Source organism: Phocoena sinus, chromosome 12 (genome assembly GCF_008692025.1).
Source record: "Phocoena sinus isolate mPhoSin1 chromosome 12, mPhoSin1.pri, whole genome shotgun sequence".
Taxonomy (NCBI): domain Eukaryota; kingdom Metazoa; phylum Chordata; class Mammalia; order Artiodactyla; family Phocoenidae; genus Phocoena; species Phocoena sinus.
Window position 1 is genome coordinate 31,081,960 of NC_045774.1, and position 15,265 is coordinate 31,097,224.

Below are 15,265 nucleotides of genomic sequence, written 5' to 3' on the forward strand. Positions count from 1 at the left end.
ATGAGAAAGGGTTAGAAAGAACCATGTAGTACTGAATGGTAATTGAACTCATTGCATTTTACACATGTAATTATAAATATAAATAGAGATATAAATAGAGACACATAGACAAAGAGATGTAGCTATAGATTGTACTCTTGTTGACTAAAGGAGCCTAGATACAATGATACGCCAGAAGTAATTAGGGTACCAGCACCCACTAAATGGAATCAAGGCTCCTTGGAGAAATGGCCGATTCCAGAGTTAGCACAGATAAGTACAAGATGAGCTTAAAACATTATTTTTGGTATCAGAAAGTAAGGAAGTTGCTCAGAAAATAATGAGGATATGTCAAAAGGACACAAGAACCCACCTGTAGGAGCTTGCACAGGCCAAATTTGGGGCAATTTGAATACTTAACTAAACAATGATTCCCTGTATTTTAATCAATTGGAATAAAAAAGAATCCATGAGTCTATATAAATAAGAAACAAATAATAGGGCTTCCCTGGTGGCACAGTTGTTAAGAATCCACCTGCCAATACAGGGTACACGGGTTTGAGCCCTGGTCCGGGAAGATCCCACATGCCGCAGAGCAGCTAAGCCCACGCACCACAACTGCTGAGCCTGTGAGCCACAACTTCTGAAGGCCGCTGCCCGTGCTGCACAATAAGAGAAGCCACTGCAATGAGAAGCCTGCACACCGCAACAAAGAGTATCCCCTACTCACCGCAACCAGAGAAAGCCCGCGCACAGCAACGAAGACCCAACGCAGCCAAAAAAAAACTTAAAAATAAAATTTTAAAAAGAAACAAATAATAAACAAACAAACAAAAATAAGAAGGGAAAGCTTTTCCTTACAGTAGAAAGCTAATAAATGTAGAAGGAATAATGGCAGTTTTTAAAATCACCCTTTTGCAATTGTCATAGTAAAAATTGAATCAGGGAAGAATTATTAATGGATACTAAAGACAGGTGAAAATTTAATGAGAAACAGAATATTTATAGGGGCTCGAGTATCTCCCCACAAATAACCTCTAAATTATAAGGAGAAAGTACTATCTTTGCAGCAGAGAAAACTGGTGAACACCAACTTAACCAACTGACCAAATTTGGCATCAATAATAATGGCAAAATTGAACATCTTGTGCTTCCAGAAGTGAAGCACCGAGGACACACTGTCACTGATGTAGTGCTCCTGCCAAAAATGCAAAACATGGATCCAATCATAAGGACATATCAGACAAACCCAAACTGAGGGACAGCCTACAAAATAAATAGCCTGGACTCTTCAAAACGTTGACATTATTTGGTAAAGGCTGAGGAACTGTTGTACCAAAGAGGAAAGAAAACTTAATGCAATGCATGATTCTGTTTTGCATCCCAGAAAATAAAATATTTTAAAGGACATTATTGAAAATGAGAAAAAATTAAACTTGATCTGGAAATTAAATAATGATGTTGTATCAACATCAAACTTCCTGACTGTGGTTGTGTGACTTAATGTCCTTGATCTTAGGAGATACACCTTAAAGTTCTGGGGGGGTAAATGGGCATAATGACTCCAATATACTCTCAGAAAGTTCAGGGAAAAAAATAAAGCTATCCATAAACATACACAGAGAGAATATTAACAATCAGTGAAGATGGGTGAAGGTTATACAGAGTTCTTTATACTATTCTCACAACCTTTCTGTATCTTTGAAGTTCTTTCTAAATAAATATTTTTTAAATGCAACTAACTTTATTATTTACAATTTCAGATTTTAAAAGTAAGACAAGATCATTATTTAAAAAGTAGGCTACAGGGCTTCCCTGGTGGCGCAATGGTTGAGAGTCCGCCTGCCAACGCAGGGAACACGGGTTCGTGCCCCGGTCCGGGAAGATCCCACGTGCCGCAGAGCGGCTGGGCCCGTGAGCCATGGCCGCTGAGCCTGCGCGTCCGGAGCCTATGCTCCGTAACGGGAGAGGCCACAACAGTGAGAGGCCCGCGTACCGCAAAAAAAAAAAAAAAAAAAAAAAAAAGTAGGCTACATACTGAAAGTTATAAAGTAACGATTGTAAATCCCCTGTAATTCCATGAATTGTTAAATCAGTGGTGTCTTTCCTTAAGAATGATTTTACACATACATATTTCTTTTTAATGGGATAGATTATACCAAAAAAAAACTTACACCATCTCTATGCAAAATATGCAATTTTAATGTTTCTCTGACTGAAATTTTTATTTCTATGTTGAGCACCCATTTGATCTGATATCAAAAACAATTTAGTTGCTTTAAGAGAAACTCAGAAGCAATGAGGACAACCAGAGTTAAACTCAGTTCAAGGTTGTGACCATCCTTCACTTGTCTCCCCCCATAGTGGAGTCTAAATTCCAGGTTATCTTAGCTAGTTTCCAGGCCACAGTGGGGCAGGGGACCACTGATTGGAGGAATTCTGTCTATATACAGGGCATCAACATTTTTGCCACATAGCTGGAAATAGTTTCCAATTTTTGTCTTGTCTTTCAGCTTCTCTGAATTGTACGTTTTAAAACTAACTCTATAAGTAGAGTTTAAAAAAAAAACCAATGGCCCTAAGCTAATATTTAAATTACTTGTAATTAATGACCATAATTCCATTGAAGTCCTAATAGAAATAATTTGTTTTTTTGAAGCTCGTGCCACAAGATTTTTTTCTCACCAGCAAAGCCTGTGTCCCCTGTATGAACTGGTCTATATATATCAGAAATGAATCTGGAACATTGCTATTCTGCAAATCCAAAAATCTGACCAATGATATTGCCTCCCAAATGAGTACTGGGATCTCTTTGCTTAATAATCACATTTTGAAAAATTAAAGAGATACATATAGAGAGAGTTTTTTAAAAATTTTATGCAACGCCAAAAGTCACAAGATAAAAATTTTATCTCCCTCTTAGTATTAATTCCTGCCTCTCTCCACCCTGGCTTTAGTGTACAAATCAAGGTTGACAAACTTCAGACCATGGGCCAACTCTAGCCCCCCATCTACTTTTGTAAATAAAGTTTTGTTGGACACCAGTTACTCCAATTCCTTTTACATATTATCTATGACTACTTCCTTGGTGTAATGGCAGAGTTAAGTAGTTGCAGCAGAGTCTGTACAGCCTGAAAAATTTTATTATCCAACACTTAAAGAGAAGTTTTGCCAGCCCCTGAAAAATGATAGTATACTATACATGCTATTCTACCACTTCTCTTCATTGAACAATAGTCATACAGTCAATATGTAGATCAACTTCTTTCTTTACAGTAGTGGAATCGCATCCCATTGATTGCTTAAATAAACTCCATAATTTGCTCAACAAGTCTTTTAGGTTACCTTCTGGTCTTCGTAAAAGATGATATTTTCATGCATTTCTGCAAAGTATATCTGTTGACACCACTTTTACAAATGAAATTACTGAATAAAGGTAATGTGTACTTTTTATTTTAATAAATATTGCCTGATTGCCAAGTATAAAAAGTTTTATAACAAAACTGATGTAGAACTGATTCAAAAGGGAGACCTACTTCTCCTACTCTCCCTTCTATTTAGATAATGCTGGGAAGAAAAATATAGCCCAGGATTATAAGTGAGATAATAAATATAATAAGCAAGGAACAACATAGCACAATCTCTGGCAAAAAATGTACAACTTTAAAATAATATATTTTTATTGAAATGAAGAAGAGAAGAGAATAATGAAAATTATACAACATGGCTTTTAGAGGAGTCAAGGAAAAATAGAAAACTTTTACATTCTTCAGCAGAAAAAATCATTTACAGTTTGCCAAAGTTGTCTTATATATTAAGTTAAATAATGGTTTCAAATGTGGGCAAATATGTCTTTAGTTGCAAAATTTCAGAGACAGTCTGTAATTTTTCCTGATAAAAGTCAAGCCCAGTAAGAAGTTCCACATCACGGACCCGGGCAACATGTGCGTTGAATCTTTCTTCAATCCAAAGAGCTTCTGGTTTATTTTCCTGAAAAAGAAAAACAAAAGACTATTTTCCCTGGGGCATGATTTTTCATTAACAGAAAGATCTTTTATAACTTAGAAGTTGTCCTTTTTCCTGTGTTTTTTTGGTTGTTGTTGTTGCTTTTTTTTTTTTTTTTTTGCGGTACTCGGGCCTCTGACTGTTGTGGCCTCTCCCGTTGCGGAGCACAGGCTCCGGACGCGCAGGCTCAGCGGCCATGGCTCACGGGCCCAGCGCCACCAGGGAAGCCCACAGCCATTTTAATATTTACTTCAGATACAATTTTTTTTAAAAAATGAGACTTTAAAGATGAAGTTAAGTCCCCACATTCCTCTACTCAGAGTTAATCGTTATCATGAGTCAGTGCGAATCCAGTTTGTGTTTTTACACTTTTACTGCACATCAGTATACAATATATAGCATTGATTTATGTTTTCAAATTTATAGAAATCATGTAAGTGGCATTCTATAATTACTTTTTCATTCAATATTATGTTTGTAATCTATTCATAATGAAATATCTAGATCTAGTTAAGTCTTTTGTTTTTAGCTATGGTTTGTGGTAGCACAGTTAATTTTTTTATTGCCATATTGCTAGTTTTTTTGGCATTATAAATAATAGTGTCATGATAAATTACCACATGGCTTCTGTGTTCAAGAACATGAGTTTCTAGGATATAGAAATGGAATTGCTGGGTCATAGAGTACATGTAACTTTAACTTCACCAGATATTAAACCTAGCACTCCTCAAAGTGTTTATACCAATTTATAGTCCCATTGGCAATGGAGGATAATCCCCATTTCCCCACATCCTTACCAAACCATGATGTGAAATAGTGCTTTATCCCTGTTTAAGTGCTATTACCCTGAGTTATATTGAGTATCTTTTCAGATATTTCTTGGCCATTTGACTTTCAATAGGTTTTTAACTACATATAAAAAACAGTATAGTTTAAAACAGTATAATAAATAGTATAGTAAAAAAATGTTTTATACTATATATATAAAGGTTAGTGCAATAATTTAGAGCCATGGATTTCTGTGAAATTCCTTATTCTTTATTTATTAATTTCCTGATATTCATATGATATTGCTAAATTTCCAGTTAAATTTTTTAAAAGTAAGAAAGTTTACAAGTTTGTTTAATTAGATGAGTCTGCTTAAATGACTTTCAGTTGACTTCAGCATACTGGTTCACTTGTTTTTTAAATATGCAAGATTAAAATAGGCAGCTACTATTTGAGCCAGAGGAAGTATAAGACGAAACCACTGTTTTGAACCTCTGAAGTATTTCTCCATGTGAGATTCATGAAGTGAGTTATTATTTTTTAAAATAAATATGTGATGTACTAATATTAACTCATATTTCTAATGGGAATCCAATTCAGTCTTTTTTTCTTGCTTGCACTATTTCACATTTTAGTAACATTTAATAGTTTTGATGACGTTTTTCATAAAGTTTCCCCCCCATGGCTTTTATAACTCTATTTTCTCCCAGCTTATTTGGTATCCATCTAACTGAATGTTTAGGGAATACCTGACAGTCTTCGCTTTTTTAAAACTGCAATGAAATGATCTTAATGATCTTAAATGAAATGAAATGTACTTAAATGATCTTAAGTACAACATAATTATAACTAGGCAGGGGTGATACTCAAGCTATTCCATATCAGATAGTTCACCAGCACCAACCAATCTGAACAGAAGCCAGCTGTAGACAGCTGTTCTAGCTGTACCACTGCATCCCAAGAGAATAAAAGCCTTGTGTATATCAAGTTTTTATGAGCCATATTTAAATATATGCTTTTAGATATATATATATAAAATTTGTTGGTTGATTACGTATGTACTAGACCTGTTACATAAATAGAAGTATTGTATACACCTAAAATACAACTCAATTTGTTAGTTTTTTGAGGCAATACCAGTTTCAGTATTTTTCTCCCCTAACCACCTCCTTAATCTCTTCCTTATTCACTTACAGTCTCGTTATCACTGCCATCACACTGACAAAACCATTTTGTCAAGGATGACCTAACAGTAGAATTTTTGTAGACCTTTCACTTAGCTATTACCCCAAGCTTCTAAAAGTTCCTTCTTTGTCTTCCATAGCTCTGCTTACTTGTTTGATGACACCTTCTGTTTCCTCAGTTGACTTTAGTTTTTTCTATCCTGGAAGAATAGACATTTTCCTCCATCTGATCTTTGGATCTCTTCTCTCTATTTTCTCCCCTTCAGAAATTTTATTTCACTCCCGTGATTTAATACCAAATCTATCTCTATAGTTCTGTTCTCTTCCAAGTTCCATACCTGTATTGTCTACCCCTAATTCTATTTACAGTACAACCGTGTACCCCCAATTGCATTTCCAATATATACTAAGTTACAATAATGATAGTCACTTGGAGTTATGGCAGCATTCTCATTTATCTGACAGGAATTCAGCCATACAAAGTTGAGGGGAAAAAAAGAAAAAGGAGGAGGAAAGAAATGATGGAAGAACAAAGGAAGACGGAAAATATATAAGGAAATAAGAATCTAGTTCGCTACATCAAGTGTGAGGTGGAATCGTGAATCTACCATTTCTACAAATGGCATCTGTTCCCTTAAACATTTTATAGTGTGAGTACCTTCCCCCCACTCAGGGATTAGAATATTTAAAAGTGCAGAATGTTCATACAACATGACGCTTAAAGAAAGCCTATTTCATTGGGTGCTTAAAGCACAATTACCTCTTCTAATGCTGGTGGAAATGTTGGCTGAATTGCACTTATTAGGGTACAGCTTGTGTATGTACAGTACTTTGTGGGTGATTTGATTCTGGGTGATTTTATCTGTAAACAATTTCACTTTATGTTGACTTTAGAATGTAATTGCTTAATAAAATGTGATTTCTTTATAATGGCTACCATTTGCTTACTATGTATTTAGAATTCTTAGGGGTTTATATGAAATATTTAATTTTCAAAACAACATCATGAGGGGGTGAGTTTTTTATACATTTGAAGAAAGTGACACTCAGTTGTTTACCCAAAGAGGCCAAATCAGTAACTGAACCCAGATATCCAACTCCAAAACTCATGCATTTGCGTTCTATTCTATACTGCTTCTCACATACCCTCCTAGATATGCAACTAGTTTCTTATTTATTTATTTATTTTGCGGTATGTGGGCCTCTCACTGTTGTGGCCTCTCACTGCGGAGCACAGGCTCCGGACGCGCAGGCTCAGCGGCCATGGCTCACGGGCCCAGCCACTCCGCGGCATGTGGGATCTTCCCGGACCGGGGCACGAAGCCGTGTCCCTCGCATCGGCAGGTGGACTCTCAACCACTGCGCCACCAGGGGAGCCCTCAACTAGTTTCTTAATCAGAAGACCACCAACAGCAAATGTATCCTTCCCAAAACAACTGATTGTCTTATATATTTCCTGGCCAATCACACCTAAATTTTCAGTCACCTTTGGCTCTATCCTCTCTTCCCTCCCTATATCTAATTGACAGTCACATCTTACTAAGGTCACAATCTCTCTTATAATTATAGCTTGGTTTAAGTTTGTTTCATACTCATCATATTATGCCTCATTGTTATCTTTATAGATATCATAGTCTGATTACTATACTGCCAATTCCTTAAAATTTTGGAATATGTCCAATTTATTAGTGATCACGTCTTATTCAATAGAGATGATGCCCTGTTAATTTTGAGATCATCTCCACATTGGATGTTCAGGGAAAGCTTCATATCATTTGTACTTTACCTTGAGGTGTAGGTGGAATTTTTAGCAGATGGAAAAGAAGGGCATTCTAGAAGAGACAAGAGCGTGGGCAAGCACATGGAGGTAGGGAAAATCAAGGGGTGTTCAAGTAATTTCAAGAACCTCAGTTCGCCTGGAACTTAGGTCTGCAAAGTCAACTGAGGGTAAATGGTGAAGAGCCTTAAGTACAGGCTGGGAGATTTTTGTTTGTTTATTTTTGTAGTTTTATTCAGGGTAGATAGACAATCAAATGGATGAGAAAGGACGTCGTCATGAAAAATTAATTTTAAGATGAGCGACTTGATAGTGAAATACAGAGGTGAAGGAGAGGAGGACAGGAGACAGTAAAACTACTTAAAATTCATTTTCAAAAGTCCTGATAGAAGACAATAAGGGCCTAGACCAGGGATAGCGAATCATTTCTTCTTTTCGCACCCATTCTAACCAATCCAAAATGGCTGTCTAGAACCTCTATGATAAAGAACTATTTATTCCTGATTCAATGGAAAGGAGCACCACACCCTATCAGTCACCAAAGTCTGCCACTGGAAGATGAAGTGAAGAATGATGGCTTCCCCTTGTCTCGACTAAATAAACTTCTGACAGGACAAATAGGAAGAGATTCAACTACACAACATCTCCTGATAGCTTCTTGTTTGGAAACTCTTCCTCATTCTAGGACTATGAGTGACCCACTGCTTAGCCTCTAAACTTTGCCATCCATCTTGAGTCACTGAAAGCAACCATTCAACACTCAAGTCCAAATCCTATCTTCAAGACTCAAGCCTTCCTTACCAGAAAGTATTTTTCTTTTGAAATCCTACTACGTTTTATCTGTCCCTCTTTGTGCCACTTATTTTTCTTTCTTTTATTTTACTAGGCTTCTAAGTGATAGACTATGAGCCTTTTCTGCTAGAATTCACGTCTGATTTATCTGTGTATTGCCCATAGCACACAGTGCGATGAAGGCAGTTATGTGTTGAACAGATGAAAGAATAGAGATGAATCCCAACCTGGCTTAGAACCTAAGCTTTAACTTCCATCTCTACTAGCTCATGGGATTTTCCATGTGAACACCCATTTCTACAAACCAGATGTACCTACACTTAATTATCCTACCTACCTGCCAAAACAGTTCTCATTCCTAATCTCCCTCTTTTGTTTCCCCTAATTACCTGCATTTAAAATCTCTGATTCAGCTTTGAGTCTCCCTTTTCCTTTGGTTCTTGCATCCAGCCAGTTGCCAAGTCCCTCCCTTCTTCATTTCCTCCACAGAAGAGTCTTCCTAATCCTTTCAATCTGTTCAAATTCTGCCCATTCTTCAGGGCTCAGCCCTACTCCCACCTCAATTTATGTAACCTTTATTTGTTATTCCAGCCAAAAGTGTTTTGAATTTGAAACACTAAATACTTACAACAGTGTTTGACAATGAATCCCAACTTTGTAATGTCTCTTACTTCTAATTTTTAAAATAATTCTTATATGATCGACTGGCCCATTTATGTGTCTGTATCTCATTTATATATCAAAGTTATATATGAACTCCTTGAGGGCAGAGACAATGTATTCTTCCTTGGTGCATTCTAAAAAGCTTCTATCGTGATAATGTTTACTTAATAGGTATTCAATATATTAGCTGAATGACTTCAGTAAAACCCAATTACCAGAATACATATGTTTTTCTAGAAAGAACATATATGAAGTTGAAGTAACTATTTACATATAATTTGCTTTGATCCAAAAGGTTTTGAGGTGGCCTAATTCATGATGTTAAAAAAGGAATGTTATTCGAGCTAACTTATTTTGTAAATACATATATGTATTTAGGTAAATATATATACACATATATATACATACTATATATATATGTATTTTCAGACCTCATGTTTCAAGTCGATGGAATTTTTATATTTACATATTCATTTAAGAAACATTAATTTAGTGCCAACTTTGGGACAGAACCTTAAGGTTTGCATTCAGAATAAAAAGCCTAATAAGATACAACCCCTTTCCTTATTAGTGAATGTGAATAAAATACATCTAAATAAAATATATGACATGCATATATAAACACATGTTCATGTAAGCATATACATGTTTAAATTGATATTAATTACATAGAGATCAACAGTCTAAGGAAAAGTTCAAAACTGAGGTCATATTTACTACAACTCTAACCCACGAAACACCTAAAAAGTATACTGTAGTCAGAGCCACTTTTATGAAAGCCCAGATGAGCTCTGACTAATCATTTTCTCAGGGCCCAGGGCCTCTCCAGGAGCATACTCACGGGACAGCTCTCCACGTTGGTAGGTCGGTGAGGGATGACAAAGGGTAAGACGTCCAACCACCCAGTGCAGGCGTTGGGGGTTTGGCTCGTATTTTTACAACTGGTCAAGACCACGAAGTAGTGTGTTGGGATGGGAACACGGGTGTTGACTACATATCTAAAAACATAATTGAAAAGATTTGATGTTATTATACTTTTGCTTCTGAAGATTAGAAATGTCTTTTTATATTTTTAAAGAAATGTCAAAGTAAAATTATAGTAAAAGAAAGTAAATAAATAGAAAATACAAAATCTTACCACACATTTTTAAACCTTAATGAGTCTGAATCAAGATTATAGAAGTCCAAGCCTGGTCATTTTAACATCATGGGAAAATATTAAAATACAATGAAAAGCAGAGCATGGTATTCTGCCTCCTAGCTTTGTTGACTTATACATCACAGTGACGTGTCCTAATAGAGTAGGGGCTGGAAATGAAGGAGCTGGGATTTCAATTGTAGCTGCGCACTTCTACTAGTCGTTTGGATGTGTACTAATCCTCTAATAGTCTATGACTTTCTAACTTTCCTCAACTTTAACACGGAGGTTTTCTTATGCTACCAACTTCGCAGCATAGACAGGGACAAATCCATACAACTGATACGACAGTCCTTTAGTCTCAGATAACAAACATGAAAGTGCTTTTAAAAGTTTCAAATGCAAAGTAAAGGTAAGCTATTAGTGTGAGTCCACTAAAAGGAAAATGAACTGGTATAAGTAGTAATGTATTACTGTGATTTAGAATCAGAGCTAGACTGTCTGGGTTCTGGCTTTACTACTTAGCTGTGGAACTTAGACAAGTTAGTTAACCTCTCTGTGCCTCAGTTTCCTTTTCTAAATGGGAACTAATGGAATCTAACATGTGGTTGTTTTTCAGATTAAATGAAGTATCTGTAAATTCTTAGAAGCATACCTAGCATGGAGTAAAGTGCTATCAAATTGTTTGCTAGGATTATTAAATGGTGAAAGACAGGGTCAATAAACACTGAAATAAGGACAAGGCAAACAAAATTTAAGGCCACACACTTAGTGATGACGAATGTTATCTTATCAGAAGGTATGAGTATAAATCATTGCTTTACATAATCTAGGCTTAGTACAAGAGTTCAGCACTGTCCATTTTGATAATAAAGAGAAATCATGGATGACACTTCTAAAACTCTCTATTCCTGTGTGCTGAGTTCAAAAGTAATTCTTAGCAACGTGTATGACCAGGTTTAGTCCAAAGGTGTACAGTTTAGTAGGACTAGTTTTCTATAGGAAGCCTACACTATCTCCTGGGAGATACTTTTATGAATCATCCACTATCCAAAATATTGGGCAGTATTTTGTTTTTGGGTTTTTTTTGCGGTACGCGGGCCTCTCACTGTTGTGGCCTCTCCCGTTGCGGAGCACAGGCTTCGGATGCGCAGGTTCAGCGGCCATGGCTCACGTGCCCAGCCGCTCCGCGGCATGTGGGATCTTCCCAGACCGGGGCACGAACCCGTGTCCCTTGCATCGGCAGGTGGACTCTCAACCACTGCGCCACCAGGGAAGCCCTGGGCAGTATTTTGAATAGTCACTTCTTGATTTTTTTTATTTATTGCTGAACTGCTTCTCTATTTACTGATAGCACAGTGAGTCTTCCCTACCTCCTTAACCTTGACAAAACCACGTTTTCCCTTTCACATTAGTTTAGAAATTTTCCAAATAAAATTTTTTCTAAACTATTCCTGGACATTTTTTTCTTTGCCTATTAGTTTAAATCTTTGCCATATAAAATTTTTGCTAAATATTTAGATAGACTAGTTGAAAATAGTCAACAGTTGCATCTCTATATAAATATGTTATGTAATGTTTAGAATGCTGAGCTTTAATTTTAAATATTGAGGTTTCCCCTTATGATACCCTATTGCCAAATCAAAAGTCCATTTTGTTTCAAATTACTTACTCTGTAATTTCATCTGGAGCATCAAAATGACCATCGTAATTATAATCAAATATTGGTCCACTAACCACATTGACTCCATTTCTTTCCATGGCATGTTTTACAAGAAGAACACTATGGAAGTAATTCCACATTGCTAAAAATAAAAGAATAAAGGGTTAAAAATGTCTGCCTGTATTGAACATGGAAATATTTTCTATTATAAACAGGTACATTTAAATAGCATCCAATTCTGCTTTAATACTTGTCAGTGGTCATTGAGTAATACTGCAAAGTAGTCTATGCAACAAAAATAAACAGCCACATCCATGATAGCTTTTTGTTGCGGATGTAGTTACAGTCTCGAAATTACAGTTAAATATGTCTCCAAATGCCTCCCTAGGGCTGAGTTGCTTTGGGGACTGTATTAAAAAATGGTCAGAACACACACACTGCCTTATTAATTGTGACTCTAGGGACAAACACTTTTCATTTACTTATGGTGAGTATCAGTAGAATTTTATTTTGTGGTTAGCTCTTTACAGTAAAATTAGGATTAAAAAATTATCAAAATTCTAGCAACAAGTCACCCAAAGTTGAAGTAAGTTAAAAAGAATTTACGTTAGACATCCTTCCTGTTTCCATATTTAAAACATTAGAACAGGGACTTCCCTGGAGGTCCAGTGGTTAATACACCATGCTTCCACTGCAGGGGGCACGGGTTCAATCCCTGGTCGGGGAACTAATATCCCACATGCCACAAGGTGCGGCCAAAAAAAAAAATTAGAACAAAATGGCTGATAACAGAAACAAATTGCAATAAAAGATGTGTTTAGTTTAGAAGTTCAAAGAGTCACTTGGGTATTTTAAGATTCATAATCTAAGTATATACTTACTTTTGAATTCTTCATACATAGGGACCAAATTACTTGTAATTAAAGCATCATATTGACTATCAGAAGTTCTATTGTTTGCTGCAAAACAAATGAATTTTATTAAATCTAGCTATAAGAGAAAGTATGACATTCCACATAGTAGGCCCATTAGTATAACATACTAATGTAAATTTATTAACACACAAAACACAGAGATACAAAGCACTCTCCAGTGGAAGTCATCAATAATGCAGGCAGTTTTATGCATTTGATTGATAACTATAGTGGGCTGGTGACCCTCAAGAAGGTAGGTCCACGTCCTAACTCCCCATTACCTCTGAATGTGATAGGTAGGAAAATAGTGTCTTTGCAGATGTAATTAAAAGTTCAAGATGAGATTATCCTGGATTTAGGGTGGGTTCTAAATCCAGTGACTGGTGTCCTACAAGGAGAAGGAGGATTGAGAAGAGGAGAGACTCAGGGGAGAAAGCTATGCGAAGATGGAGGCAGAGACTGGAGTGATGCAGCTACAAGCCAAGCAACACCTAGAACCCCCAGATGCTGGAAGAGGTAAAGAAGGATTCTACCCTAGATTCTCTCTTGCAAAGGGAGCATGGCCCTGTCAACACCCTGATTTCAGACTTCTGGCCTCTAGAACTTTGAGAGAATAAACCTCTGTTGTTTTAAGCCACCAAGTTTGTGGGTAATTTGTTACAGCAGTCTCTAGAAAACAAATATAATACCGATAGGAAAGCATCATTATTGAATATACATAAAATAATAATGCTATGGGCTTCCCTGGTGGCGCAGTGGTTGGGGGTCTGCCTGCCGATGCAGGGGACGCAGGTTCATGCCCCGGTCCAGGAGGATCCCACATGACACGGAGCGGCTGGGCTCGTGGGCCATGGCTGCTGGGCCTGCACGTCCGGAGCCTGTGCTCTGCAACGGGAGAGGCTGCAACAGTGCGAGGCCCGCGTACCGCAAAAATAATAATAATAATAATAATGATGATGATGCTATGATAAATAACTCTTCCAAAGTAAAATTTTCTTAAGAAAGTGGGTTTTAACTCAGTGAAGACTGCTGACAGCACCACAAATGGTTGGCTTTGAAGACACATGGACTTGCCATCTAGAGGAGTGTGTGCTGAGCCTGTGTGCTCTGGAACTAGACTGCCCGGGTTGGAATCCCAGCTCCACTGCCCGCCAGCTGACCCACTTGGGCAAAGCGCTATGTCCCTCTGTACTTCATTTGTCTCATGGCATCTCTCTCACTGAAATATTGTGAGGATTTAAACTGCTGCAAGCCTATGAATGTTTATTATAATGTTTTTTACATTTAAACTACTCTTGGCTACCTTAACTAATACCCAAATGAAAGGTCAATGTATGGGAACCAAAAGGCAAGGAGAAGCAAGATTTTTTGTCTTTTTCTTTAAGATTTCACATGCTACTCACGGTCCTCAGATCCTCTACAAGCCTTTTCTACTTGTTAAACTAAACTTTGAAAGTTGTAAAGTCAATGAACATAACATTATCTTCTTTTCAGGAAACATAAGAATCTGCTTATAATGGAAATGCTAACAATTTGTAATGGAGAGTTAGAAGGTGGTTTCATTCAATCCTTAATATTTTTTGAGACAAGCTGTTTAGTTTTTCATTTCATTTCCTTGTCAAGACAAACATTTATAAACCAACCAATATCTTAGGGCTTAACAGATACAATTTTATAATGCCAATTTAACATTTTTTATTAATAAAATGTTGCAACTATTTAAGGTTTATCCTAGGGTTTACATAAATTTGGTGGCGCTCTAATTGTCTCTAGATATTGTGACAAGATATATCAGTTTATTATCCTAATTCTCTGTTAGGAATTTTACATTGATGTGCTACTTGCTTTCACTAGGCCTTTTTTTCCCCACTATAAATCTCAGAACCTCTAAATTATAAATCTCTAAATTGACCTCTTTGGTCATGGCTTCCAGAAAAATGAAGCCAAATATCTGGAGAAAACCCATTCTCAGAAGCTGAAATTGTTGAAAATCTCATGAGTAAATCAAGGAAATTACAATCCCTGCTGAACAGAGAAGAGATTTGGGTTTTAGAAAAATCACACTGGCTTTTTTCCGTTCCCGAGAGAGAAGCTTCCTGAAAAAATATTTCAAGTTTATTCAGCTGCTTAATCCACATAAAGCTGTTGGATATACAGCCTGAGCGAGAGGCCCCAATTCCAGCCTGATTTGTCTTCACAGGCACAGCGGCATTCTCAATGCAAGCCTTAGCTTGGCCAGTTACCAGAAAAAAAAAAAAAAAAAAAGTGTTTTTTTAGACGCTTGTGTCCCTCTCCAAAGAATCTTCAGTTTTAAAATTAAACTTAAACCTGCCGAACTCTCTGAACATCTGGGCCAGATTAGAGCTGATGTGTGGTTCCCAG

The 15,265-nt window shown here is 36.8% G+C and overlaps 1 protein-coding gene across 1 annotated transcript in view; it reads right to left on the reverse strand.

Moving 5' to 3' along the window:
• Positions 1 to 3,771: 3,771 nt before the first annotated feature.
• ENPP3 (ectonucleotide pyrophosphatase/phosphodiesterase 3) overlaps positions 3,772 to 15,265 on the reverse strand; it is a 64,368-nt gene continuing 52,874 nt past the window's right edge. Inside the window, exons 22-25 of the mRNA XM_032651346.1 lie at positions 12,851 to 12,928; positions 11,979 to 12,111; positions 10,010 to 10,166; positions 3,772 to 3,969 (exon numbers count right to left, since the gene is read on the reverse strand). Coding sequence (XP_032507237.1) covers positions 3,799 to 3,969; positions 10,010 to 10,166; positions 11,979 to 12,111; positions 12,851 to 12,928 — 539 coding nt within the window. The 3' untranslated portion in view covers positions 3,772 to 3,798. The remainder of the gene's footprint in view (positions 3,970 to 10,009; positions 10,167 to 11,978; positions 12,112 to 12,850; positions 12,929 to 15,265) is intronic.